Source organism: Anser brachyrhynchus, assembly GCF_964034855.1.
Source record: "Anser brachyrhynchus genome assembly, chromosome: 2".
Classification (NCBI taxonomy): domain Eukaryota; kingdom Metazoa; phylum Chordata; class Aves; order Anseriformes; family Anatidae; genus Anser; species Anser brachyrhynchus.
This window is the reverse complement of record NC_137695.1, coordinates 149,501,126-149,526,738: the sequence shown is the minus strand read 5'-3', so window position 1 is coordinate 149,526,738 and position 25,613 is coordinate 149,501,126. Positions and strand designations below refer to the sequence as shown.

The window sequence follows — 25,613 nt, the reverse complement described above, 5'->3', positions numbered from 1 at the left end:
AACCTTAATGATTCTGTGATGATTCACTAAGACAGACGAGGATTTTGTTCCTTTCTGGAGCCAACAAGATCATTTAAGAGACACTGAAACAAATTCACATCCAAAGAGGAGGTAGAGAACAAATCTCCTACAGACCATGGACATCCTTGCCTTAGAGGTTTCCCACTGCAATTGCTTTGATTAGAAGGAATTAGCAATCGGCCATCTCAGTTTATCATGAGAATTGCCAAACACAAACAGGACCAAATCTGTCAGCTCTGTCTGCATGAGAACTGTAAAAAGTCTGGAGTAAGGACAACCTTTTTTCTTCTGCATGTGTACGGTGATGATGTGAGTCCTAATTTGACTGTGATCCATTGAGGTTTCCCAGAAGTAGTGAATAAGAGCGGGATACCAACCACACAGCAACATTTGGTTATACTTGGACTGTGTTGGAATTGCATCAGAAATCTATAAGCACAAGGCTTCATTTCCCGTTATCAGTGCCACAGGTCTCTGAATTCATTACCATCCTTCCTGAAAAAGACTTACTAACTGTACTCTCCTCTCATCAAGATTTATCCCGGACAGCTTCCAGATTTCCAACTTGTCAATTTTCCAAAACATCCTTTGATGCCCTTTCTTTTTCATTTAAGCTGTCCTGTCATCACAGAGGCTTCATGATGACATCTTACACTGCATAATGTTCCCTCAGATATCCAATAATTGCAATTTGCAGGCTAATTTAAGGGCAAGCTGACAAGAAAGCACTTCAGACTTGTCAGCATGAGAGTACAAGTGACCTTAGTACACACTGAATCTCCTTGGGGTTTTTCAACATTAAGTTTAAGCTCAGTTTCCTCTCAGTCAAAAGACTTCCAGAAGTTCATACCCTTAGAGAGTTAACATTTGGGGACAATACCTTCTTTCTGCACGGATGGTCACATGTGCATTCAATCTTCACGTCGGGACTTAGGCAACAGACTTCATCCCCGGCAGCAGGGGAGGCACTCATCTCACCAAAATCTGGTGTTGGCCTCCGACATCTTAGGTGGTTTTGTCACAAGCAGAAACAAACGGGCATTTCTAGGGTGCAGGTTACCTAACTCGCTCAAGACATTTGGTATAGGATTGAAGAAATCACTTTTTTCCTCCATTATAGTCAGGAGAACAACCAGCCTGAGCTGTCTAAATGCAGGGGTGCATAGCTTGAGGAGGAACCTTCTGTCCCTTCCAAAAGGCCTCCCTCTCTGTGCAGCTTTCTACCTGCTGTCCAGGCAAAACCCAGTCCTGGACTTAAACTGCATCAGACAGATGCTTGTCAAGACCAATATACATAGCCCTGAGCCCTGGGATGGCTTTCTGTCATGCTGACACACGAACTGTGCTCCTGGTGGGCACAGAGGAACAGAACCAAGGAGATGACAACGGGGGATCCTTGGAGACACAGAGGGCAGGCACAGAAACAAACCCAATTTTATCTGTTACGTCCCCAGAGACCATCCAGAAGTCCCTACAGGGACAGGGTGAATGAACTGCCAGCACACTTCTGGCAGCAGAAAATCCTGAGTGGGACAGCTGCCTTGCTTCCTCCCCAGAGCCCCTTCCTCCTTGGAAGCAGCAGCCTCAGCACAATTTTTTGGCATCATCAAAATTATTTAGTTCAGAAATGATCAAAGGTTCATGCAGCTCAGATCTGAGCCAGCTCCAGTGCCTGAGGACTTCAGAGCTGTGGATACAGTAACTGCCTGGACTGGGAAAGTGTTAGAAACTGAAGAAAGAGGAAAAAAACACCTCTAGCCTTCTCACATATGAATATAAAGCTTCTTAGGTAGGTCTGCATCTTTGTATTTTGTTATTTGCATGTTGCATATTGTTAGGTAGTTTCCTTTTTTTTGTTTGTTTGGTTGGTTTGGTTTGTTTTTTTTGTATCTCCTTAAAACTCTGTGTCTTTCAACAAAACTTAGTTTTCCAAAGAATTTTGCAGTAGATCAAACAGTATCACATTAGGGGAATATTCATCTCCACACAAGTAGTTTCTATTTTCCTCAAATAATTGTCTAGGTCATATATTTTCTTTTTCCTTTATAAATGTCAAAATATAAGAGGCTCTTGGCCCATTTTATCACTTCCACAATATGTACTAGTCAAGGAAATTGATAGGAAAAGTACATTATCTCATCATTTAAACCATTCATTTCAAAGAATAAAACATAATTACAACACAACGATGGGGCCTCAGAATAAGAACGCTAATCAATCTAAAACTATAATGCAAGCATAATTAGTTAAATCAACAACAACTTCTATTAAGCTAGTATCTAATTTCTGATAATAAATGAAGTTTATGGGAAGAAATTAATTGCATTGCATTTAATTGTCACAAAGGGATGAATAAAATAACGTTTATATACTCGGTCAAACAGAAAGAAACACCTTAATGAACAGTTAATGGTGTATTCATTTCATGCCTTCTTTTCTCAGGATTACAGAGAAGTTAAATTAAATGAACAAACAGGAAATATCTTCCCTTATCTCTTTTGCCAGTGCAGGATTGCTTCATACAACATACTGTCAGATACTTTATCCTGATTCAGTAATGAGACTCCCTTTATCCCAAAATCCATTATTTCTGCTGTTGCTCTTTCACAGCCCAGCGCCCTAGCTGTCTTAACTTGTTTCCATTTGTCCCGACTTCCCACTTGACAGGTCCAAGGATTTGCAAATGAAAAACTTCAGCTTCATGAAGGTGGATACACAATCCTGCATGACCAGCTGCTATTTAAGAATCAGCTGTGGCCCACATACTGGTATCAGTTCTGAAATGTCTGATTCACATTGATGTGACACTATGGCATTATATGTCTTGTCTGAACTAATAATATATCATTAGCAATTCAGAAACAAAATTGCAAGGCGACAATACCACGGTCTGTGTTATTTATACACTAACTCTTAACTAAACAATAATAGGCTCTACATTAGCTGTTACTATTCAGGAAGGAAATTCTGCTGTCTTTATGTGTCGTTTATGTTCTGCTGTTTTATATGTCCATAAATCCATATAAAACTTTGGTTTAGTGCACTGCAGCAGTCAAAAAGTGAAATTGGTCATTAGGAACTGTAGGAAATTAGTTTAAAAATATGATAAAACAACATATACCACTAAATAATTGTATTTTGGCTACTGCTTGCTGCTCCAAATGTCGCCTCTCAAAAGGGATACAAAACTCAGCAGTGGGCAGAAAACACTGCTAAGTGTGATCAGAGGGTGGCAACGACTCCTGGAAGAGTCTGTTCAGCTGGGAAAAGAGATGGTAGGCTGTGTTTTTAAGGTAGTGCACCAAGGTAAAAAATAATCCTGTGTGGCACTGAACACAGAACTGGCAGTCGACTTCACGGAGGTGGTCCTGGAGTCTCTGGAAGCCACAGCTCAGTGTCCAGCATCAGGCAGAAAAGCCAACACCACGCTGGGTGTCATCAGGACAGGCATTAGGAACAAGCCGTCAGGTGTCATTTTGCCTCTAAAGCACTGGCGAACCCACACGGAATCATAAACACCAGAAGTCACGCTGGATTTGAATCATGAATAGGTTCATTACAGCGCTTCTGTCAAAATGATCAAAGCACGCCGTACGAGCTTTTGCCAGAATTATGCCTAATCGGGCAGAAAGCCTGATAGTGAAAAACTAATCCATTCTTGGAGCACATTTGAACAGCAACGTGAGTTTATCCCCAATTAGTGCTGCCTCGTGTGACTACCGTGCTCTTGATCAGGTACGTGGATCTACTGTACTGCGGCTGAAGGGGTGTTTCAAAGAGAGCTGTAAAATAGGGAATGACATGGAGGAAATGAGCAAAGGAGTTTCTCAGTCCTCAAACCACTCAATCAGGTGACAAGTTTAAAAACAAATGAGCAAAAGTGTTCCTCGGCAAGACACATAAATCATACAACTCGTTGCAACGAATGCTGTAGAGACCAAAGAATTTAAGAAGTTTCACACACATTTATGGAGTTTGCTGGTGGGGGGTCTAATGCCCATCCAGCTCAAACTGCATGAACTGCTGAGGGCAGGTCACTGGCTCATACCTGTTTCCCAGACTCATTTCCCAAGTATTCACCCTCAGTCCCTCTTGGGAGACAGAAACTGGAGCAAAGGAGACCTTACGATCTGATCCAGTTGCTCCCACGTTCTTGGTGCTTTAATTAAAAAGTATTTACCTAGATGCTGTTATACACAGAATGACTGAAAGATGTTCCAGCAGGGGAAATGCCAGGTATATTCAAGCACACTCTGGACAAGTATAATTCAAACTTTTGAACTGTGAACACAACGTCACCACGATTTAAACTCCAGAGCTCTGAGGAGGCTTCAGAGATGGCAGCACCGCAGCACAGGCCCTCTGCAAATGCCGGCCATTTACCAGGCACACAAAGCCCTTGTTCTTCCCAACCCTTCCCCTTCTGCAGGAGAGCAATGACTTGCGACTGACACGTCCAGCATTCTTGTGCATGGTGAGTCACAACGGCAATGAAACCACATCTTGAACATATGCAAATTAAGAGTCATATTCTGTAGCTGTTCTTATGTCGATGCACAAAAACTGGCTAACAGACCTACTAAACACAATCACACACCCACAAAATAAAGAATGCAGGTAATACACCCAGGGGGGTTATTTCTCTTGTTCCTGCACCACTTAGAGTCATTTCCCCTCTCACAGGGAGCTTGAGCCATCACCATCCAGCCTAAGAATATCTTACCTTGACTTCATGCAGGTAGAAGTGACTGCAGAAAGCACAAGGCAGCACGGAAGAGATAAACAGAAGCAGTAATAATCACTCCTGCCATGAGCAAGTAAACATGCAGTAGAGGACTTGTGTATTTTCCTTCAGGAAGAAGTCTTCAAATATGACCAGCTGAATTTAAATCAACCCTCGGAAGAGTTCCCTGAGGGCATCAGCCATACCTGTGGGCCTGAGGTGCCACTGCCGAGGGCTCCATCCTGCTGTTTTCCTTCCAGTCGCTGCCTTTTACATTGCGAGCAGGCTCTCCAAGCTCGTATTTCCATATGCAGGCAGCAGGTAGCAAACCTGGTGCCTGGTTAGTCCAGTTGGTAAACACTGAACCGGAACAGACTTCTCCCTGTGCCAACATTAACTCCTCTTGCTCTGGGGAGATCTGCAGGAGCCACACGCTGCTCTCCTCCAACAGCACCGAGCCAGAAGGACACCGAGATCTTCACACCACCAAGACGTCTTAGAGGGGGTTGGCTTCCAGAGTGAGCAACCCCTCTCTGGGACATTTCACCTATTTTAAGTCTTTGTGTACTTGTGCTCAGTTATTATTAAGTTAGAATTTTGTTTCATTTTCTCTACTTTCTTTCTATTTCCACCCATAGATTGCCTGACTCCTCTCTATTGCAGCCCAGGGCTCTGGGTTGTCTCCCCCTTCTTCTCCTCCCATCATCCTAGTTAATACAGCATGCCATTTTTAGCCACTAAGCTTGCAAATTATTCACAACTCGTGCCTCCTGTCTTGTATATACAGCTACTTCTTGACATTTCCTCTTGGACATCCTCCAGTCCTCGCTGAGAACAGGTTACGGATGCACAGGACCTCTTTTGTTCTGCACTTCCCATAAGACCTTTTTCACACTGTTCTTAACCTTTCCTGATGCAAATAAGAGGGAGCTGACCCATAGAGGTGAAGGACTACAGGCATGAGGCTGAAATTCTCTCCAAGGACATCTTTGAAACTACGTATTTGAATTTTGGGGCAAATTCGTTCTTCCCAAGATACATACTTAAGTTTCCTGCTATGATGAAGCACCCGTAGCATGTCAAGCACCAGCAGTTTTACTGGAGTGAGAAGTGCAGCAGAGAAATGACAGAGCTTTGTGCAGTTTAACCCAAGTGATTGGCCAGATTCAGATTTCTGTATTCTTTTGTTTCTCTTGGATGACTTCTGGGAGATGGCTGCCTCTGCAGGCCTGCTACCTGCTCTGTTTGCTTCAATGGGGCACAAGGTTGCAGCCAGGAAGCTGCCCTGCCCTACAGTGCCAGCCCCAGTCACACTCGTTTGACTTGAGCAGATGGGCAAAGCTCTGCTAGGAGGAGAAATGCTAATTAAATCAGATATCTCATACAATCCTCTATCTCTAAAAAGCACACGCAAAATCCCTTTTTCCTCAGTGGAGCAGAAAATGATTTTTTTTTTTCATTCTTCCTTCTGAAGTTTACATTTAGGCTAAAGTTCTTATTCTGTCTTTTTATCAGGGTATTTTTCATCAGTTCATTTTCTCACTTTCTCCCATATTCTTTCTGTTTATACCACAAACAAGCCACCACCAAGAATAAGCATAACAAAAATCACCAGCAGCATATGTCTTAAGTTTGGGTGATGGCGTGTCTATGTCCTGGGTGGCCACTGTTGCTTTAGCTGTCCCTAATTCTAAATCTAAAGAGACTTAATAATTTTTTTCTGAAAATAAACAAACAAACAAATAAATAAATAAATAGAAAAATAAACCATCAACTGCACTAATGAAGGGTACAACAATATTTGGTAGCTCCTCTAGTCCAGACAGACTTTTCATTGCGTAGCTTCCAACTGCATTTCCCTTGGAGGGCTGAATTTAGAAATGATCTATTATCAATAGGATGGTTTCACTAACCTGCCCTTTTTTATTATTATTATTATTATCATTATTTTTTTGAGTTGGAAGGGACCTTAAAGATCATCTACTTCCAACCCCCCCGCCCTGGGCAGGGACACCTTCCACTAGACCACGTTGCCCAGAGCCCCGTCCAACCTTGACCGCAGCAGCCCCCCTTTTGGGCTGTGAAGCCCTACCTGCGCATCAAGCACAAGCTGGCACAGGGCGGGAGGACCACTGGCTGCTTGATATCTAAGCACAGCAATATCAAGGAAAGGCTGCGAGGGTGTTACCTCCTGTTCTCCCTGCCAGGAAGGACCACATCATTACGATTCCAGCTGCAACTCCTGCTCACGTTTCCCAAATTTTACATTTCCAGAGCTACCGTGCAACAAGTAGGGCAGAAGCAGACTCCGTACATGCACACATGTTGGAATCAACCTATATTTGCAGAGCACATAGTGCAACTGGGAGGCCTACCCTAGGAACTATCCTTTTCTTTTATTATTGATGATTAAAAGAGTGATAGCTGCTATCCAGAAGGTAAATGCTGAATTATTTAAATCACTCTACATGATGTTTCCTTCCTGCATGACCACTGTACTGATAATTCCTCTCCCCTCACCATTTGCCTTTCTTCCAGCTCAGCAGGTTCCTAGCCCCTGCCTGCCATCCGATCAAGAGCAGTGAAAAATGTCACCAGAATAAATCTAGCTATTGCTGTGCCACAGAGTAAATGTTCCCTGAGAAGCACTGTGTCCAGTGAAGGGATAACAGCCTTCAGGCAGATGATAGCCAAACCTGGAGTTTTCTTCAGCAGAGGTTGGCGTCGTCACACTGGAACTGGTACCAAATAAAGGGGCCTGGATCTAGCCCTGGTGTTAGCACAGGGAAATGGTAGAAAACAGCCCCAAAAGCACCTTGCCTTCACCAAACACTCCTGCCACAAAACCCTGATCCGTTCCACGTCATGATTGCCACCACAGCAAGCTGTAGAAAATGCTGAGTTTTTTTTATAATTTTCTGAATCTAAGGCTGAACAGAAAACTTGCTTTTACTTACAAAGGAGGTGTTTATCTGAGCTGCCTGACAAATCAAGGTGGGGGCTGTGCCCAGCACCAGGCCACAGGAAATTTAGAAGTGTAAATAGAAAGCTTACATAAGGGCAGGTTTTCAATAGTCAATATGTTTTTAAAAGCGTCTCAACCTCTCTTCTCATAAACAAGCCGTGCAGTCCTGGGCTAAGCCAGGCCTCCAGTGGAAGTGAAGTGGAAGTGAAGAAAGTCAAGACGTGCAGACTATTTCCAGCCTCACTCCTGCTACATGCATTAAGTTATGCAGCTTTGGGTGCTCCGTTCAGCTAATGGATGTAAAAAATTTACTTGTCCCATGGGAAGAGCATCAGGAGGCTTCCATGTTGCTTGAGAAGTGGGGTGATCTGAACCACAGGGTTTATAGCAAGGGTTGGTGCATCCAGTGAAAGACCCCACTGAATAAAGTGGTTCCTCACAACTGCTGGAGGCACTTAGCCATTAATATGTTTTGGTTTGGGTTGCTCTAATGGGTACGGAACATTGTTCTCAATTGTCTTTGAAACTCTGGGGGACTCGGTGCCTCCTGCTCTGTGAGACCTGGACTGAGCCAAGCGGTCCCAAACTGGGCACACAGCTGCCAGATGCAAGGAGCTAAGAATAGGGTTTGACTCCTGTTGTGCCTGAATCATAAATCATCTGCTTCTGGGGAGTCCTCTAAGTATTGGAACAACGTTATTTGAGAGAAAGTGATACTTTGTTAGAAAAACCGAGAAGCTTAAATAGGCCATCTCCTCAGCAGGTATTAACCAGGCGTGTTATCTCAGTGACTGGGTGGCCCCAAAGCTGAGATTACTGCAATTTTCGATGGAGGAATCCATGTGCTGAAATCTAGGCAGGAGCATCTAGCTCATGGTCCAGCTGAGAGTAAGTAAAGTGGTCTGATGGTGCCTAGTATAAAAAGCAGAATTTGCCTTTTGTAAGTGATGCTGCAGAGCTGATCACTGGCCAAGAGAAGTACAGATGCGGAAGCATCTATACAGGACCAGAGCAGGAGCTTTGGGGCAGCTTTGGTATTGCAGTGCGGGTGGCCGGGTTTGGAGAGCCAGAGCCTGCTGACCACTGCAAATCCTGGCTGGTGTGGGGCAATGTTGTTGGGTTACCCTCAGTGAGTGCATTTCTTACTGAATATTGAACTGATGGGGGCTTTGATGTAAAGGAAAAGATTTCAGGTTTGAACAATAAAACAAAAGCCTTGTTAAAGTGATCAGGTGAGCAGCAGCTGGCACGTGATTCCATGTCCCTGCAACCCTTTTTCCCCTCCCACCTACCTATTTGTACAAAAGCTGCTCCTACGTTTTGGTCTAACTGCATAACTCAGACCCCTGCTAATGCCTTTGGTTCCACTTTTGTCATGCCATAAAAATTTCCTGTATCTATAAAAGTAAGGAAGCATCGGTGACAGGCTTGGGGCTGCGCTGCAAGAAACTCCTTCAGCTGGCAAAGCGCAGAGCAGTTTTATGCCAGGTCAGCCTGGAGGGGTCTATAAGCAGCCCATAATTAGCGCTGGTACCTCACTTAGCACCCTGTGGACGTAAAACCATGCCTGGGTCTCAGTCCTGGGCAGGAACTAATCAAGCCTTTGCTCACGTGAGGCCAGGCAATACAAACATCCGTTATCAAGCTGTTTCTCACAGACAGTGCTGGGTCTCAGCATTCAAGCTTGTGTTCTGCAGCTCAGCTGCGCATCCTACCTCTCCCCTAGGGACTTGTTATTTTACAGTACTCCAAATGTATTTAATCTTCAACTTTCCAAAGACTGTTGGCAAGATTTGTCAGCAAATTACTGTGGAGCTAGAAGGGAAAATGAATAATAAGTCCGATCTGGGAGGACTTAGTGCACAGTAAGATGTAAGCTTTGGGCATGGCTGTGGAGTCTGCCCCATGGTAGAAATCAGTCTCTTGACAAGGTGAGGACTAAGCCACGGCTATTTAACTCCTCTCCCTCCTTTCCCCACACACATGGTCCCAGTTGTTGAAGGCTGCCTGGGACACGGATACAAAACATCCTTAGGGCTGGCCTATTTTGTACCAAATGCTGTCGGTCCCAAAGGCAGAGCCATGAGCTCTGCCTTCTGCTCAGCACAGGGCCCTGCATCCAGCTGTTAGGACTCATTGCCCAAAACTGCAACCCACAAACTGCTGGCTGGTTCGTCCCTCTCCAGTGATGTTGCAAAATATCCTGGGAATGCCAGTTAACCAATGACATTTGCAAAAATGCTTCTGTTTCATCAGCACATTGTTAGCACTGGAGCACAATCATTAGCTGTTCAGCAGCAAAGACTTAATCCCAAACAGATCCTTTCTGGCATAGGGACAAAACCAGAATTTTTGCTGCGGGAAGTGCTCAGCATCTGAACTCACTACATACATGAAGAGATTCTCTACCAAGTAGGCATGAAATTTAAACACCGTTCAGGAGGCTGAGAAGGTTTCAAACAAAAACGTGTCTGAGCACAAAGCAGCTCAGAAGTCAGCCTGTCTGGCAGACAGCCTGTTTTTTTTTTGTGTCAGGTTGGGTTTTTGTTTTAGTTTTCATTCTTTCTCAGCTGCAGGAAAGTTGTAGTTCACCTTACCAAGTCCACAACACGTATAAAGATCCAACATCAAAAGACCTGTTGGGCACATGGAAGGACCCTGTGTTGGGCACATGCAGGGAGGATTAGGGATGCAGGTTACCCTCCCAGAGTTTTACCAAAAGCAACTGCCAATTCTGGAGCACGTAATTCTGCAATTGCACCTGCATGTGTATGACATTGTAATTTTTGCACTGCCAATATGCTCACAACACTCCCTGATTTCCTATGTCCCTGCAATCCTACATCACCGACACCGAATCTCTTTCCTTTTTAAATCTGTTTTTCCATCATAAACCTATTTATGGTGCCTACTTCAGTCCTAGTCTGAATAATAACAAAATAGATGTTCCTAGATAAGAGGCTAGTAGCAGGTGTTTCTGACATTTCTTGAAGTGGAACAAATATCCCACTTCTCTTAAAGCACTACGAATTCATTTATTTCTGGTTCAGTGGGGCTGTGAAATGCTAGAGCTTAACAGTTATGCCAGAATAACCTCTTATTTTGCACTGTTTTAATCTTCAGTATGATTTTAGGGGGTTATCTTCCTAACAGATTTGTATCTTTTGAAAGCCGGAGAGCAGCTGCTGCCTTCAGCCATTCTACAGATACCAAGTTTAAACTGAGCTCTTTATGAAATGGCTGGCACAGTAATTCTGTCCAGGTTCAGATAACAATCATCGCAGGGTGATTTGAGTTCGACTCTGGGTAGTTTGTACATAACAGACTGAAAAAACTCCTTCCTCATCTAGGCCTGAACTAATCAAGAGAGAAAGAGAACTAACATCACCTTGAGCAGTTATTTGTAGAGCATTGCCAAACCCAAATCCATGGGAAATTCCAAAGGGGACATGGGACAGCTGCCACCCAGCCCCAGGTGGCCTTCTGGGAGGTGGTAATGGTCAGCCACAAGTACGTGTCCTTCATGCTGATGCTCTCAAACCCCTTTAATCCAGAAAGTCAGTCTCCGTTTGTATTGCAGCAATTCAGTTTCCATTTGCTGCCAGAAAATCCAAGCTTATAAACAGAAAGTGTTCAAGAAGAAACTGGACTTTCAAAAAAAATACCCTTTCATCCAAAGCCAACTGTATCTTGCAGATAAGAGAACCTGAAGGTTTCTCAGACAAATATCTCCTCTCTCCACTTTTACCATAGCCAACGACATAACATCATTCATCAGTATTGCTCTTTTATTTCACTGGAGTTGGAGGGAAGCTGTTCAAAGAAAGGCTGTATAAAATCTCTAGAGGACTAGTGCCTCAAAGAAACGCTTTTATATCTCTGTATGTGCTTCCCATCAACATCCCTGAAAGCACCATGCCTTCACAAGGTGCAACTCAAAGGAGCTTGCTGTTATGGCATGCGAGTCGCCCTTTGCCAACAAGGGAGCACATTTGGTTGAATGGAGCCCTTTTGGTTCCTGGGGTATTTCTCTAGATGTTTGGAAGCAGCCAAGCTCCAGCAGTTGCCACTAGCATTGGTAGTATCCGAGGTGGAAATGGCTGGTCACAAATAGCTGTCCGTGTAGTCCGGCGAGGTGCCTGTCTTGAAAAGATCCGGAATGAAGCCCTTTGCAAAGGATTGGGTCTGTAGCCCCTGTGCTTCAGATTTCACTAATATTTTACTGGGATTATTTAATAAAGAAGAAAAGCAAACAAACATGATGTAAGGTATGGATTATATGAAGAAAGATTGTTGGAGGAATGACTAATACACTCCCTTCTGTATAAGCACACAGAGAAATAAGTAATCTCCTATTGATGTTACTCACGGAAGGAAACAATACATCACCGGTTGACCACTCACAAGGCAAGCGTCAACCAACACCCACAAATCCTTTTCCTCTGCACAGCTTTCCAGCCACTCTCCCCCAAGCCTGTAGCATTGCATGGGGTTGTTGTGGCCAAAGTGCAGGACCTGGCACTTAGCCGTGTTGAACCTCATCCCGTTGGCCTCTGCCCATTGACCCAACCTGTCCAGGTCCCTCTGCAGGGCCTTCCTACCCTCCAGCAGGTAAACACTTCCCCCCAGCTTGGTGTCATCTGCAAACTTACTGAGAATGCACTCAATTCCCTCATCCAAGTTATCAATAAAGGTATCAAAGAAGATGGGCCCCAACACCAACCACTGGGGACACCACTGGTGACCGGTCACCAGCTGGATTTCACTCCGTTCACCACCACTCTCTGGGCCCAGCCGTCCAGCCAGTTTTTAACTCAGCAGAGAGTGTATGTGTCCAAGCCATGGGCTGCCAGCTTCTCCAGGAGAATACTGTGGGAGACCGTGTCAAAGGCCTTGCTGAACTCTCAGTAAACTAAATCAACAGGCTTTCCCTCACCCACCAGGCGGGTCACCCGATCACAGAAGGAGATGAGGTTGGTCAGGCAGGACTTGCTTTTCAAGAACCCATGCTGGCGTCTGGAGCACACGTTCTGTGAGGAGCGGCTGAGGGAACTGGGGTTGTTTAGTCTGGAGAAGAGGAGGCTCAGGGGAGACCTTATTGCTCCCTACAACTACCTGAAAGGAAGGTGTGGGGAGCTGGGGGTCGGCCTCTTCTCACAGGTAACCAGTGATAGGACCAGAGGGAATGGCCTCAAGTTGTGCCAGGGGAGGTTCAGGTTGGAAATGAGGAGACATTTCTTCTCAGAAAGAGCAGTCAGGCATTGGGACGGGTTGCCCAGGGAGGTGGTGGAGTCACCGTCCCTGGGGGTGTTCAAGAAAAGGTTGGACATGGGGCTTGGGGACACGGTTCAGTGGGTGGCATTGGTGGTAGGGGGATGGTTGGACCAGGTGATCTTGGAGGGCTTCCCCAGCCTTAATGATTCTGTGATCCTGTGATTCTATGATTTTTGTCACAATCAGTTCATTATAGCAAGTCTCTTTGTTATCTCCTCGAATTCTGTGCCACCAACAAATCCCCAGTCAGAATGAACGTCAGCTGGAGCAGTGTGAGATGCAGAGAGACAACATAGCCATTTGATCTTGGTGGTGAGACCGTCCTCCAACATCTCTGTCCTCGAGGAAACCAAAGTGCACAGCAGAATTTTTGACCCCTTTGTTTTCCTCAGGAATACACCAAAGAAAGACTCATGGTTTTTCATATTTGGAGTCTATTTTAAGAGCTGTGCCTTTTTCAACTCACTTCTATGAGGGCAGCATTTCTGATGGTGTTGGCTAAAATTAGAAAGCCATCATTTTCATGCTAGCCAAAGCCTTGAGCTACGGCTTGGAAGAGACACAGTCCATGAGGACAGGGATCAGACACTCACACATCAGAGTTGCTTTGTATGAGAACAGACCATTAACTGCAGGAAACAGCAAGTAATTTCACTTAACGTAAATGTCTGTCATTGCAAGCTAAATTCAATCAAATTACCTCCTATTTTCTAAGAGTGTGCAAGCCCGGAGTTACAGCCGATCAGGCAGAGCGTGTGCATCAGCCTCAGGCTGCACATGCAGATTGGATAAAAGGATAGCTTATTTGCAGGCTTTTTGCATGGCTCCAGCCTGAACAACCAGAAACACCAAATGTTAAAGATACTCATTGTAACTGGGTATTATATGTTTCAGAAATTCTAGCAAGATGCCCAGAAAACCCACCTCATCTTCTCTGAAAGCAGCAAGAGTCAAGACCTTAGAAGAAAACTACACCTGGCTTTTGTGTTGACATTTGCAAAGGCGCAGCTTAGAAAACAAAACAAAAAAAAAATCGAGCAAACAAACAAATACCCAATTCGCCCCAGGAAACAAGACTTCCAGGTGACTTTCATATGAAAATAACTTAGGAAATATGGATTACTACTGAGAAAGAAATTAGGCCAGATGTTCAGCTGGTGTCAGCCAGCACAGCCCCTCTGACAGCCTGCTCACTTACACCAGGTAGATGCAGCTCAGCCACATGGCCAACAATTTCATCACAAAGCAGAGAAGACAAAGTTGTAAAGGCCCCATAAAGTCATAGCATGGGGTTTATCTGAGTGTGATCTGTTGCCACGTATCTAGACACCAATGACAGATTGATCTCACCTGACTTCTACAGGTAGGTTGCCACATCCCAGCGAGTCAAGCCAGAAGAAGTCACCCCAATCAGCATCAAGCAGATGTCAGAAATGTTTCCAAATGCATCAGGCACCAGAAGAATCCATTTCTCCTCATCAACTGGAAAGGGAGTCTAGACACTTGAGACATCTACATTTGTCCCTGTGAATACCACCCCTGTGTGGCAAGCACAGCCTAAGCAACAGTGTATAACGGCAACAACAAACTACATCAAACCATGTTAGAGACAGAGGACAAATCTGCCCACCCAGCGTGAGATTATCCATCACCCTGTCCTGACAGAGGAGAAAGTGACATTACAAAGCCTGCCTGTGCCACCAGTGCTTTGGTCCTCAAATGCCACCTGGTGGCCCTTCTTTGAAATCCGGATGGGTCATTATGGGCAGCCTTGGAGGGTAAAAAGGGCTGTGTTGTGCCCTGTTAAGTAGGAAAGGTTTTGCAGGAATGGAGATGTCTACAGTCCTGCTATCTATTGAATGTATTAATTTGATGGGCTTTTAATAGGGAGTTTCAGGCAGGAGTAAACATCCACGGAAACAGCACAAAATATAACAGAAAGGAACAATGGGAAAAACTGCGTGAGAACAGACTCAGCAAAACTTCCCTTACGTGTGCACAGCATGACTGCATTGCTAGGGGACTCTCCCCTCCCTTTGCCTCAGCAGCAGTGCAGATGACAATCCATAGCTCAGAGGGATGGCAATTCCCTGAGTGCTTACAGAGAAACCCAGCCTGGTGGGTGTCCGCATAGTCAGATGCTTCTTGCAGCCATGCAGAACTTGCCAAGGGAGGTGCAGCTTCTTGCTTGCTCTGTTTGGTGTGGGTTCTCTGAAAAACTCCCGATGCCTGCCTCAGTCCAAAACTGCCCTCTTAATTTCATTTCCAGTGCTGTACACAACGCAGCTGCATGCCAGCAGCCGCACAGCAGTCTGACTATGGCGTGGCAAAGAGATACACCCAGCTGGGAATGACTGTGCTTCGTTTTCCATTGTAAAAGGATTTGGAAGATTTGGAGTCTTTTTTGTAATAATTGTTCAATTAAAAGAATAAACAAATAAAAATCAGTCATTTACGCCATCACAGGTAGCTGAAGTTCTGTTTTTTTTTATTCTTACTGGATCACATTCTGCTGTCTGGTATGCCAGTGCAAACCCTGAAACAATTACTTATTTCTCTAGAGCGATACCAGAACTGCATCTGCGATATCACTACGTAGAAAGCCAGCTATTATCCACTTTACCTACTTCCCACAGAAACTGCTTTTACTTCAGTAGTTACAATAGCAGTGCATAAGAAAGCAAGACCATGAGCAGAGTAAAATACCAGATACTTCAGCATCCTCAAAGTAAACATCTCTTGATGTCAGACAGAGCAATCTAAGCACAGGGCCCACTGTCTTGCAGCAAGCAAGAAATTGGTATTGATATTTTTGGATTGGATTCACGTCACTATGCAATTTCACATTTTCCTGTGAACAATTCAAATGTCCAAGTGCATTAGCACTGCTTATTTACAATGCTTTTCACTGTTGCGACCATGGTTTCTTTAAAAAAAAAATAAAATAGCTACAACACTGTAATTATATATTGTACCCATGAAAAGAAAAAAGAAAAAAAAAGTTAATAAACTGTTTAGAGTCAATTATTAAATCCCTGAACCTGGGAACTCTGGTGCAGAGCCTAATCCAACACCCCAAGCAACTGGTGGAAAAGATTTCTGTTGTCTGCAGGATCAGACCCACAGAGCAGTAAATGACTCAGGCTCCAGGACCATGTAACTCTCTCAGCAGGAAAAAAAAATCTTTTTCAACAGTAGGAATAGGAAAGTTGATCTAAATGTAATCTGAGCTATTTCGGTAATTTTTTTGGCTGTTTCAAGGAAGGAAGCAAAATAGGGAAATAAAACAAATTTCTCTTCACACACAAAACCTTGTACAGTTGTCCCAAAGTTTAGGGAAGGCACAAAATAGATTTTGTCACTAGGCTAAATTTTTTTAATCTCTTTCATTTGCTATTTATATAATTTAATTTATGGTAGGTTCTCAAGCAAATCATCTAAGCACATTGGCCAAGCTTTGATCTCAGTTCCACATCTCTGAGCCCCTAGTGACTACAAAATCCATGAAGAAGTTCTGGGTTTGGTCTGCTACAGCCAGGGCAGAATTTGATTGCTAGTATCGTATTCAGAAATACTGCAAAAGAAGGTAGAAACAAGAAAATACTCCAATAACAGGACATCCTATGTAAATCAGCTAACTGTGAAGAGAAATACAGAAACATGCAAATAAACTTGGATATATGCACACTTACACACTCATAGGCATGGACACTGATATATTTCTCTCTTTTCTTTCAGCAAAAAGCCATTATCCTTTGCTTATGACAAACAAGCACTTCACAATTTAGGGCAAATCCTCAGCTTATAAATTGGATTAATTTCAGGAATCCAAGGCTATTTCTAGCAACTGACCTAAGCACTAAAAGATTAAAGTGTCAAATTTTGCCCTTATTCAATAGGATATATTATCTTATTGAAAATTTTTGAAAATATCCTGTTGAAATTCTGCCTTTATTCAATAGAAATATAATTATCCCATTGAATAAGTCCCAAACCAGAGCAGTCTAAGTGATTTCTGTTCTCTAACTGGCACTGCTGGGCTGATACACACCAACTGTGAGCCAGGGCAATCCCAAAGATATTGCACTTCTGAAAAACAGTGGACAGGAAACAAAACTAAACTAAACTAAACAATAATTTTAAAAAACAAAGGCACAATAAAATATGCTTGCCAGAGACATTCATCTCCTCCCATTTGCAGTTCAGTGGAGTTAATGTTATTTCTTTAAAGACTTTTAAAGCGTAAACCTGTACCAATACAAAACTTGCTGACATAAATAAAACCCTCACACAAGCAGCTGAATGTTAAAATTCTGAGTCTTTAGTTATTTCTAAACATCTTTTTTTTTTTATCTCCCTGTAGGATGTCTTGCATTTTCACTATCAAAAATAACGGAAAAAAAATAGAAGAGACATTACCTTCCCTTTTTATCCTCCATCTCTTATGCTTTAGTGTCAAGCTGGCCTTCAGCAACTCATCCAGCACCTGCAAGACATACCTCTCTTCTTCCGTTGGCTGCCATAGGGATTCTGCCTGTGTTTATGATTAACTCACCAAGATATCCACCACACTAGGGAGAGGCTGTTTAAACACTTAATTGTATTCATGACTCTTTTCTTATTCTAGATAAGGTTTCCCAAAGCACTGGAGTATGCAATGTAGTTAACTGTTTAGTGAAGCCTCTCAAAACTCAGGAATTTTGGCTCACGGAGCTTCTTTACAGGCATGTTTTTTCCTTCTCCTGCTGTGAGTGGGTTCTCCTTGCCACCATGGTCAGGCAAGACCAGCTCATGGCCCAGACTGCATTTTGGTTCATAAAACAGCTCCAGAAACACAACAGCCTGATGTTTTGAGGTGCTACTATGCCAAAATGGGGGATGCATTTCCATTTGCAGGGTTTCATTCAGTTCAGGTATTTGCTGCACTGCTACAATTTCTGCTCCTCATCCACAATCACAGACCCTCACCAGACTCACCAATCCAGACCACTCTCCACAGGGTACAAAGATCCCAACAAAATCAATGGAAGTTTAGCCAAGATATTAGAGGCTGGTGGAGCGGATAGGCACAGGTTCAGGAGATCAGTCCCCTCAGGGGTTCAGAGATACTGAATATCTCTGATACCCCCTGTATGTCCTGTATATAAAGAAAACAAATTTCATGATGAGGACGGTCAAACATTAGCACAATCTGCTCAGTGAGGTTGCACAGTCTCTGTTCTTGCATCTTTTCAAAACCTGGTTGGACAAAGCCCCGAGCAACCTGTTCTGAGTTCATGGCTTACCCTGCTCTGAGCAGGAGGTTGAGCTACAGACCACCTGAGGTCCCTCCCAACCTCAGTTCTCCCGTGATCCTATTTATGATCCTATATTCTGATACTGGTAATGGTGTAGGCAGGTGTATCAGGATTCGTAGCATGGGTTGAGGATGAAATCTGCTCCCTGTAGTGACACTGCTGTTATTGTGTCCACACAAGTCATATATTCTCTCTGAACTACAGCTTAACCCATCTGCAGTATGGGAACAGTTCCTTGTTTCCCTAGGGCATTTGCAAGCATAATATAAAACTTTCAGATGATTCATACAGCAAATGATGCTCTATCACGCAATGATGCTCTATCATAGCAACACAGCAAATACAGCACTTTCATTAGTCTCAGGAGCAATACAGATGTAAACTTTGGGACAAAGCATAGCCATATTTCTAGCAATATCTTGGTCAACCTAATGAGGCCAACTGAACATGCTGACCAAATGCAGAGGGTGGTAACTAGCTGATCCTTTTCTCTTTCACATCAGACATAGATACACGCTTCACTGTGCTGCAAAGTTCTGCAAAGGTAAACCTATATCATGTATTAAAAAATGCCATTTATACAAGAGTATAAACAGAGACAATTAAGACAATTAGCACAAAAAGAAGAGACTTGGCTCACTGTGCAGTGCTTTGCCTATGCAGTCATTTTGCTACTCAGTTCAGTAGCTTTGCAACACATGTTCAAGTGCTGCCGAAGAGTCATGTTGAGGAGCAAATGGGAAAGAAAAGAAAAGCCTGATCTCCTGGTGAGAACAGTGCCTTACATCACGAAGGTTAATTTGGATCTTTTCAAACAGAAACTGCTCTCCAGCTTGGCTAAAAACAGGCTGTGTTGGAAGGACACAATAAAGAGCATCAACATTTGTTAGAATGTTTTATTATTGTGTTTTAGGTTGCATAACTGTTTTAGCACTTGGCCACTTGTTGTATATGCTAAGGAAAACACAAAGGGACACGTTTGTACCATCTAGTCTAGACATCTTTCACTGGTGGGGTTTCACAGTGCAATCTGAGCCAATTTAACAGCTCACTGCTGCTGAAAAAGGACAGAGGCACCAGTGCCTTTACCAATCCCCTCTTCTGCTCCCAGCCACGTCTCTCCTGCTTACGTTATGCCAACTATAGCAACGCTGCTCTGAGCCACTTTAACTCACTAAACCACCAGAAACAAATGGGCAATTTGGAACTGGTTTGTAGGATGAATGAGGGAGTCTGGAGGCAGGAGGAAAGGAGGGAGAGCCATCACACAGTGGGGAGCAATAGGAAAGATGGAACCATCAGGTTGGCTTGGATGCTTGTGAAAAGCCTGCTTTAACTATTCATTTTAACTCCAATCATGAAGGTGCCAGGATTGCTATTTCTTCCTTCCTTCACCCAAAGATAGATTTATCCTGACAAAGTAGCTGAGAAAGGGTTCTAGGTATGTCTAGGTTGTGCTCAGTAAGACAGCAACTGGAGACAGAAGAGGAGCCTGTTTCATAAATAAGGGTGCAAAGGAAGCAATTCAACTGCCTCAGCAGGGGCAATGAATGCCATCTGTGGTACTTCAGGACCTCACAAGTGATCTCCCTTCACTGCTCCAGAAATGTGTGCCTGCCCCATGGATCCTGTGCTACGCATGCCAGCCCCTGTGGGTGGCTGAGATCCCTGGCATCTCGAATGGCACTGGGTACCAGTGTCTATGCGGCCCCATCTTGCACATCACGCAGAAGATTAGGGGAACTGAGAGTGACCCACTAGTTTTCAGTAGGCCGTGCTTCAGGGCTGAGTTCTGAAAATTGATTCAAATAAAACAGAGGACAGAAAGTCAATCTTTTGGAAACTCATTCCAAGCTGTTCTAGGTGAAGTTCAGTCAGTCCAGCTCCCACATTCAAGGGAGTTTGCCTCTCACAACCCTGAGCTCTCTCACTCTGCTTTTTATCTGGAGTTCAGTTAGCTCAGGGGGTATTATAACCGCCACGGATCATTACTTTGCAGAGCTGATGCAGTTTCTTTCACATTTAGGACACTGATACATCTTACGGAGGGAGAATCACCTCACATGGTGCCTGCCATCCAGCAGGGTCCAGCTGCCCTCAGTTCACCACACCAGGGCACTTCCTAATGTACCAGGCCAAAGGAGGCCTGCGGAGCTGTGCTTCACTGCTCTCCGTGGACAAGGAAGGGGCTTTATGAGATTAAGTGACATTAAGTTCACCTTAGGTGTTTTTATTTCTCTAATTCCCTGGAAGAGGCCAGTCTCCAGCTCTGTGGGAGTCCACTGAAGGCATTACTGCACAGAGGAGCCCAGGGGAGCCAATCTGAATTAAATTTTAAAGCGGGCAAATTCAGCCACATTAATCTCTGTGCAGAGATGCATGCTCAGAGTTTCTGTGACAGCAATTTGATTTGGGTTGCTTAAGTTCAGAAGTGAAAAAAATGAAAATGCAATGAGAGACATTGCAGTGCCCTGGGGGAGGTTGGCCAGGAGCTCAGCGAGGCCTGGCTGATCCACCTGAAAGCCCCAAGGGCACGGGAGGCTGCACCATACTGACTGTGGGCTGAAAAGGGGTGGCTGCAGTGCTGGTGTGCTGTCTGCAAGCAGGAAAGGATGAAGAAACGTGTGTCAATGTCAGGCTCTCTGACAGTATCTTAGGGTTAATACTCACAGAAATGGCAAGATATTTTTATACATAAATCATAGAATCATAGAATCACAGAATCATTAAGGTTGGAAAAGACCTTCAAGATCATCTGGTCCAACCACCCCCCTACCACCAATGTCACCCACTAAACCATGTCCCTAAGCACCACGTCCAACCTTTCCTTGAACACCCCCAGGGACGGTGACACCACCACCTCCCTGGGCAACCCGTCCCAGTGCCTGACTGCTCTTTCTGAGAAGAAATGTCTCCTTGTTTCCAACCTGAACCTCCCCTGGCACAACTTGAGGCCATTCCCTCTGGTCCTATCACCGGTTCCCTGTGAGAAGAGGCCGACCCCCAGCTCCCCACACCTTCCTTTCAGGCAGTTGCAGAGAGCAATGAGGTCTCCCCTGAGCCTCCTCTTCCCCAGACCAAACACCCCCAGCTCCCTCAGCCGCTCCTCACAGGACTTGTGCTCCAGGCCCTTCACCAGCTTCGTAGCCCTTCTCTGGGCACGCTCCAGGGCCTCGATGTCCTTCTGGTACTGAGGGCCCCAAAACTGAACACAGTACTCAAGGTACGGCCTCACCAGAGCTGATAAGGCTTTCCAAGGTGATAATGATTGACTCTATTGGAAATCAACAGTGGGATTTGGTATTAATTGACACTAATAAACCAAAACCACATGAATAGTCTCTCCGAACATGAAAAATGGTGTTGTGTTTCTATAATGGAGGAAAAAGGCAAAAGCAGGTTCGTGTGGGGCAACACATCCCCAGTGATACAATGCTGATATGGGAGAGCTCCTGGCTGAGGGTTACGTGAGCCGAGCACTTTCCTGGTTCCTGGGCAGGTGGCTTCTAGAAATAGCTGTGACTCACCAGTGTTTACCCACTAATATTTTCTCAGCCCCTGACTGAAAGGAGATTAGAGAGTGTAGATGAGAGTAGCCAAAAGGTGTGGCTAGTTTTCATTACATTGTTATCTCAATTAGTTTGAACAGTGTCATCACGCTTGCAAGGGTCTGGGAAAAGCACGTTGGTGGACAGAAATGAGAAAACAGAGAGTGAGGGACCCCCACAGGCAGACACAAAGCTGGCAGAGTTTTTCATACAGTCCAGAAGGAAAGGGGAAAGAATGACAAAAAGAGTGGCTTATAGTGAAAATCCACTTGGGGATTTTATCATGAGGGCATTTTATTTATGCTCTGGTCATGCGTTAGAGCCTCTTTTGTGGACCAAGCATCCACCATTTGTGTGTTATGTGACAAGAAGTAATACGCCCCTCTATAGACCTGTCTTTAATATTCTGTGCAGTTTAATATTCTGTACAGTCCTCCCAGAAGAAGGCGGTAGAAAATGGCAGGGTACGTAGGAGGGTGACTGAGGTGACCAAGGACTTGGAACAGTTTCCAGACAAGTAATGGCTACAAAAATTAGGACACTGATCCTTGGCAAAGACAAGTGGGTGAGACTCATTAAAAGCTTGTAAATCTTTAGCGGGACGGCAAAGATGAAGAGGAAACACCTGCTCACTGTTTCTCTTTGCATAAGATACATAACTACAGTGTTAAACAGATGAACTAGTTCAGCTGTCACTGCTTAGCAAAGGATCGCATACTGTTGATATACCAGAACAGACTCAAGCTAAAACTACTCCATTTCAGAGCACAGAGGACGAGATTCTTAAATGCAGTAGGTTTTTAAAGCAACGCTCTTTAGATTTATGATTAACAGATTATTATCTTTGGCTTCTCCAGCAGTTCACACTTCTTGGAGAAAGTCACTGGGTTTTCATGCATAAATTCAATCCTGAAAACGGGGTTATTGATGTAAAAGGATTGGAATAGATTTCACGTACAGCTACCGTAAAAACATTTTCCATGCACTGAAATGAAAGAAGAGTTCTTATGTAAATTAACTACAACCTGCCATAAAAGTTTGATGGCCCTTTTCTCTCTGCTTTCTGAACTGGAATCCCCTGAGGCACACAGATAGCATCTTACATTGCCTAATTAAAGCTGGTGTGGGGTCTGGAGCACACCGGGGAGGCTGTGGCCTCTGTCTCTGCCCCACCACAGTCAGTGCCACCCTGTCCAGGAAACGTCTGGACCAGAAGTCATTCAGGCATGAGGCTTCCCGGAGGTCCAAGCCTTCAAGAGAAAGCTACCTGGAAGGAAGAAAAGCAGAGACAGCAGCAACTATGGCAAAAGAGAGCAGGGGGAGGAGTGCAAGAAACCCAGGAGCTGTTTTTTCTTGGTTTGTAGAGCTGAATTGGGAGGGGAGAGAAAGAAAACCATAGAACTACACCCCAGCACCTCTAATAACTACAGCTCCCCATTGCTACCTGCTCAACAGCTTGCCTAAACCTGGTGTCACAAACCAAATATTTTTTATTTGTTTTGACACTGCTCTTCAGTGAAATTTGGCGGCCTGGAGTCCCTGCTTCAGAAAACGCAGTGAACGTGAACACTCCAGGTTTTATAGACCTCTACCATGCCCTCCCTTATCTCTTTTTTGTCTTCAGAAAGTGACAAAGCTCTGTTGATCCTAGCTATTTCCCATCCTTCAGATCATGAGAGTCACCCTCTCTGAACCCTTCTTGCTCCACTATTGGCTTCTGAGAGGGGAAGGTTTTGTGCTTCCAGCAGCAAACCAGCAGAGGCTTTTAAAGCAAAGTTTTTTAAATGTATGATTTTCAGATTATTATCTTTGGATTCTCCAGCAGTTCAGACTTCTCAGAGAAGTCTTTCAGCAGCATAAAGGGCTTTAGGAGAGGGACGCCCTTTCATTAGCACCAGCACTGCCTTACCACAAGGGAAGATGTCTCCTACATTTCCAAATGCACAGCAAAGAGAGGCTCAGGTATCTACCGCACGATTGCAGTTTCTGAGTTGTATCTGGAGTGGAAGACCATCGTCTGAGAGACCACCATGGTCCTGCCCCCCCTCTATGGCCCCACTCCCCAGCACTCACAGCAGCACCTATCTCACCACAGGAAGCCCTGAGCACCACGTTGGAGCACATTGGTACAACCCCTTCTCCTTCTCAAAAACATCTATGGCACACAGCAGGACCATGGGCGCTCAGCACCTTGCAGACCTGGGTGCTGAACACCCGCAGACAAGGGTGCTATGCAGTCATGATGCTGCTCAGGGCACATTTCTGACTTCCTGATATGACTGCCTTCAGTGCTCTGGCTTGTTGTTTTTTCCCCCTCACTTGCTGTGCTTAAGCACCAAGAAACAAACAAGATGAAGATCTGTTATCTCTGTAGGCCATACTCTAACTCCTACAGCACCGGATTTTTCTCTTACATGACTGCTTTTACAACAGGAACATTAGTAATTCTGATGAAAGTACACATGGTATTTTACAACAGGAACATTAGTAATTCTGATGAAAGTACACATGGTATTAGCCTCCAGAATGTCGTTTTTGCAGAAACAAAGGCTCTCTTTCATTTCCCTTCACTTATCTCACCGGCTTACCACCATCTTAACACAATCCATTTCCCCTCCTACCCACAAACCTAACAAAAAAGTGCAAAATGAAGACAGCCACATGCCACCCAACGCTCACGTAAGAGGAGGAACTTGAGCTTGCAGTGAAAATTCCTGTCTCTCTTTGGCTGTTTTCTCTCCTCTTTCTACTGAGAGGGCAGTTGCTTTGTACCTCAAACAAGTTGCTAGGTCACGATCCACCCAGTGTGGCTGACAGTTCATCTCTCCTGACTCCAGATTGCTTCAGACTAAATGTCCACATGTGAATTAGTCACCTGGAGCATCTTCGTCAACAGGAGATAACAAAGCATTTTACGAGTTTGGCTTGACACCCTTCTAGAGAGCAGATGCAGGGGTGGACACCTACCAGAGGAACACCCTGAGCTCTCCAGGCAGGTTTGGGTGTAATATTTGTGGCCATGCCCCATAAGAGAGAGGGGAATGAAAGACCCTATGGTATTTCCTGGTCTTGTGATCCCATATTACACTTACTGGCGTAAGAAATGTATCTAATAGCTAACACCATGAAGGCGTAGCTCCTGTTCACGTAATTCCATCAAGCTTCCTGTTCACATTTTATTGCCAGGCTTAAAACTGACCCCAGTAGCCTGGCTAAAAATGCAGTCTCCCCATACCATATTATCTGGTACTACCCGAGAGCTCTACAATGTTTGATTTTACCATCAGGTGAGAAGGACATCATGTGAGTATGCACCAGACCGATCGCCCTGCAGTGTGATCACCTTATCTGCCTGCAAAACTGCAACCATAGCCTTCACCTGTTTTACTGAACAAAATCAAATGTAGCTTGCAAAAGCTTTTATCTGGAGCCCACTGCTGCTACTGAGTACTTCAATGTTTTGAAATTATACAATGAGATGTCCCTGCTTCACATGCATCCCTTTCTCACAGTACAACAAGACTGGATTTTACGCAGCCAGATTCCTCCTGTTTGAATCAAATAAATTTCTTCTTCTCATTTGCATCCTTATAGCTTCCCACGCAGCTCAGCCATAGATGTTTTGTTTTCTTTCTGTGATAAAATTCTGTATAACCATTCAAACTCTCGTGTCTACACAACTATAGCTAAAAGCATGACAAAGTCAGTTTGCTTTCTTCCTTGGCTGTGTTGTATTAGAAAAGGGAAAGAAAATTTTTAGCAACTGCACTTCTTGGAATCCCATA

At 44.3% G+C, this 25,613-nt stretch overlaps 1 protein-coding gene across 6 annotated transcripts in view; it reads right to left on the bottom strand.

The window, feature by feature from the left end:
* FER1L6 (fer-1 like family member 6) overlaps window positions 1–25,613 on the bottom strand; it is a 107,236-nt gene that overhangs the window by 70,850 nt on the left and 10,773 nt on the right. The window contains exon 1 of one of the 6 annotated variants that reach the window (XM_080582049.1): window positions 17,403–17,543. The exons of 2 other annotated variants lie outside the window; for them this stretch is intronic. In XM_080582049.1, the coding sequence (XP_080438175.1) occupies window positions 17,403–17,422 (20 nt within the window). In that variant the 5' untranslated portion in view covers window positions 17,423–17,543. Of the gene's footprint in view, window positions 1–4,744; window positions 4,794–4,950; window positions 5,589–14,333; window positions 14,357–17,402; window positions 17,544–25,613 lie in introns of those variants that run through there. 3 more of the 6 variants (XM_080582052.1, XM_080582047.1, XM_080582050.1) reach the window with 3 other exon arrangements.